Raw genomic sequence first — 4,106 nt, 5'->3', positions numbered from 1 at the left:
GCTTTAGACCACTGAGCCATCTCACTAGCCCCTATGACATTTTCTTGTATTGGTTTTTCCCCCTGTATTTAGGACAGGTTCTACAGGGTCCCACTACTTAGATCAGACTCGTAGTGATTCTCCTCTATTCAGCCTCCCAAGTGCTGGGATTACAGGCCTGCAATACCATGCCCAGTCTCAATCTCAGTTTGCCCCGTGGGCTGGGATGGCACAGCAGGGGATCAAACCCTGGCTGCTGTGCTCTGCCTAAGCACTTTAGGCTGCTGAGCTATCAGGCCGGCCCCCATGACATTTTCAATACACAGCATCATTTCTTTTTTGGACTGAGATGGGAGGACAAAAAAAAAAAAAAGTCCCAGTATGAGAAACTGCACATACTAACCAAGTTTACAAGCAAATTCATGGTTTATTCTATACACATTTCACTACTTTAAACAACTACCTTTCACTTCCATTTTGCCTTCATTCCCAACAGAGAATGTGAGGAACTAAAGAACTGAGTGACATACTTTCTTATTTACCTACATAATTAAAAATATGGTACAAGGAAAGATTTACTTGGCAGTATCAACATGGTTCAAATATTCTAAATATTAATAAGGCAAATGAGTAAAGCACTAAAATGAGGATAAAACAAAGCCATTAAATGAACCAAATTCTTTATACCATAAAGTTGTATGTATAGAAACATTTGCATTATATTAAAAGAAAAGATAAATGGTATTGTAGCTATATACGTCATTTATTGAAAATTGTCTCTGCCTAAAGCAGCCTAAGAGAAGTGACATACTTGATATGATGGCACTGAAGGGCAGGGGATGACCACTCCTTGAATCTGATTTCCAATGCTGTTGGGTTGGCCTCCAAGTAGGCTCTGACTCTGGGGCTGCTGAACTCCAACTATTCCTTGGTAGTTTTGTTGCTGGTTGGGGATAACTTGATAACCTGTAATGGAAAAGTGAGTTAAATCCAGCTTTGAGTTCGACTGTATTTGATTTAATAGACTGTTTATATATTTTGAGCAAGTACTTTTGTGTTCTAAAATGACAGCTTTACTTAAAGAGGTGTATCTTCAAAACTTTTTTTTCTTGTACAGGGTCTCACACTCGACTGGACTCACAGTGATCCCCCTGTTTAGAGCCTCCCAAAAACTGTGACTACAGGCCCGCGCCACCACGACCAGTCTCAACTGCCATCTCAGCATGCTCTGGGGATGGGGCCGGCATGCCAGGCCCAGGGATCAAACCCCTGGCCCCTCCGCCTGCTTGCAGGTGCTTTAAAAAACTCTTTATTATGAGGTAACATTTAAAAACCTTACTATAAAACCAGCTTCTCTTTCTTTCTTGGCAGGGTCTTGCTATCTAGTTCAGGCTGCCCTGGACTCACCATGTAGCCCAGGCTGGCCTCAAACTCACAGCAATCCTCTTGGCTTAGTCGCCCCAGTGCTGGGATTACAGGTGCGCTACTACGGCTGACTTCGTTTTTTCTCTATTTCGTTCACGGTCTCACTATGCAGCTTGGACTCAGTGATCCTCCTGTTTTCAGCCTCCCCACCACTGGGATTACAGGTGTGTGCCACCACGCCTGGTCTCAGTGACTGGCTCGCGTGCCCACAACAGTATGTGGTGCCAGGGATCAAAACCTGGTCCAAACACTTGCATAAGCAGTTGCTTAGTCTGCTGAGCTATGTTGCCAGCCCTTGACTGACTTTTCTTTCTTAAGAGTAAATTAAAATAAAGCCTATATAGAGATTTCTTCGATAGTTGAGGTATTTACAAAGTCAGACTTATGGGAAATTTAGGGCAATCCCTATTCAGCTTGCTTTAGTTTTTTATGACAGCTAGTTTCTGAGGATCATAACTGCCTAGAGAATTTGTAGGGCCCAGGACAAAAGGAAAATTTGTAAGGGGCTGGGGAGATACCTCAACAGCTTAAATGAAATGCCAGCCAAGCAAGCACAAGGTCTTGAGTTCAATCTCTGGTACAAAACAAAACAAAAAAAGAAAATTTGTAGAAGCCCTTATTAAAAATTTAGGGGCCAGGGATATAGCTCAGAAAGCTTGCTTAGAAAGTATGAGGATGTGAGTTGGATTTCCAGTACCAAAAAGAAGAAGAAAAAAAAAAAAAAAAAAAAAAAAAAAAAAAAAAAGAAAAAAAACAAACTTTAGGTTACTAAGAGCGGAACTTTAAAGCAAGCGCAGCACTCCCTCCCTGATAGGATGTAGGTCCTCAGGACAACGCCCCAAAATGTGTGCGCAGTAACCACTTTTTTCAGAATGGTTACATATGTAAAGAAGTCACTTTAAGAATTCTTTCATATACCTCAGTTATCTCAGGATGCTTATAAATTACTAAATGCTACAACAGATTCATCTAAAAAAATAAACATGATAAAAAAAAATCACTTAACTTCAGACATTGAAAAACGTTTTTACAAAGATGAAATAAACTCTAGCACTGCCTATACAAACTTGAACAAGTGGAAACCAATTAAACTATTTCCCTGATATCATAAATATATAATATGTATTCATAAATATATTCTGCTACTTTATACGTTTTCATTTCCAGCCTCAAAATATTCAGGTATTTCTTAGAGACAACGGCACTACTGGACTTAAGTTACTTAAACGCCTTCATGATTCTACTCAAGGATCAAATAACTGAATAAGTGTATTCAAAGTGGTTGGGATAGATATATAGTTGCATTCTCTTAATGAATAGAATGATTTGTTCTAATGGTGTTTGTAAATAGGATCACAAGTTGCATCTTGTATAGCAATTAACCACTAAGAAGAATATATGCAGTGTATTATTTGTTGAAACTGTACTTCTGATTTGATTTGAAACTGTCTCATTGCTATCTGTTTATCAATAAAATTTTGGAAAAAAAAAGGAAGACAAATAAAAGGCATCTAATTGGGAAAAAAATAATAACTGAATAAACTCCAGGATTTACCTTCTTTAAAGATACAAATACAAAATTTCTCTGGTAACTAAGTAACACAATCATCAATAATAACAAAATAAAAATCCAGTATATATATATGTGTGTGTGTGTGTGTGTGTGTGTGTGTGTGTGTGTGTGTATAAAAATATATATAAAATGTATTTAGTACTGGGTCTACAAGTTTTCACTGTACAGATCAGACTTGTAGTGATCCTCCTGTTTTCAGCCTCCCAAGCACTGGGATTACAGGTGTGCACCACCTCGTCCAGTCTCAATCCCAGTCTCAATGTGCCCCCAGGGCGGGGCTGGCACAACACACTGGAGATTAAACCCTGGTCCCTGCATCTGTCTAAGCAGGTGCTTTAATCTGCTGAGCTGTCTGGCCAGCCCTTGAATTCTTTAACAATGAAAGATTTTTGTAAAATACGATTTTTGTGGCAACACTGCTAAATAGCCATGCTTCAAATACTTATCAACCTAACTTTGGATAAAAAAAAATGAAATATACTAGTTCTTTATCTATAAGAAAGTGACTGATAATATGTTCATCTGTTATACCCTTCTCCCTTGTGTATTTTTTTGTACTACTTCAAGTTGGAGGTAGGTAAAGGAAAAAAGCAGAAGAAACTTTTCACAGGTTTTATTCTTAAGAGTTGATATTCAACCCCATTTTCAGCTCATCAAATGACAAATATTCTGCATTCATACACCAAATGCCAAACACCATCGAAGCATACACACAATCCCACTCAGAGGAACACAGAGGAATGAAAATGGTATTTGGACACAAGGCCTTGGGGGAACCCAACCTCACCCAAGCAGATGCTGGTCAGAATCTGGGCCCCACTCTAGGCCGACTGGGAAACTAACAATAGAACTGGCTAAATTATACCCTATTGATAAGCAAAACAAAATAAACTGTAGATACATGGCAAAATTACTGTAAAAACTTTCACTTAACCACATTCTCCTAACAAACATTAAATGTTACGCTTATTAATGTGTGTGTGTGTGTGCGTGCGCGCACGCGCTATGTTGGGCACAGAACCCAGCACCTTGTCCATGTGAAACATGCACTCTACCACAGAGATAAATTCCCAGCCTACCTATACTTTCATATAGTTTTTTATTTATTTTTTTAAATTTTATTTATTTA

General features: G+C 38.7%; 1 protein-coding gene across 1 annotated transcript in view; it reads right to left on the bottom strand.

The window, feature by feature from the left end:
- Window positions 1–4,106, bottom strand: part of R3hdm1 (R3H domain containing 1) — a 213,253-nt gene that overhangs the window by 46,106 nt on the left and 163,041 nt on the right. Inside the window, exon 21 of the mRNA XM_023709688.1 lies at window positions 791–945. Coding sequence (XP_023565456.1) covers window positions 791–945 — 155 coding nt within the window. The remainder of the gene's footprint in view (window positions 1–790; window positions 946–4,106) is intronic.

The sequence above is a fragment of the Octodon degus genome, unplaced genomic scaffold (assembly GCF_000260255.1).
Source record: "Octodon degus isolate 3935 unplaced genomic scaffold, OctDeg1.0 scaffold00014, whole genome shotgun sequence".
Classification (NCBI taxonomy): Eukaryota; Metazoa; Chordata; class Mammalia; order Rodentia; family Octodontidae; genus Octodon; species Octodon degus.
This window is presented reverse-complemented; position numbering and strand designations above follow the sequence as displayed.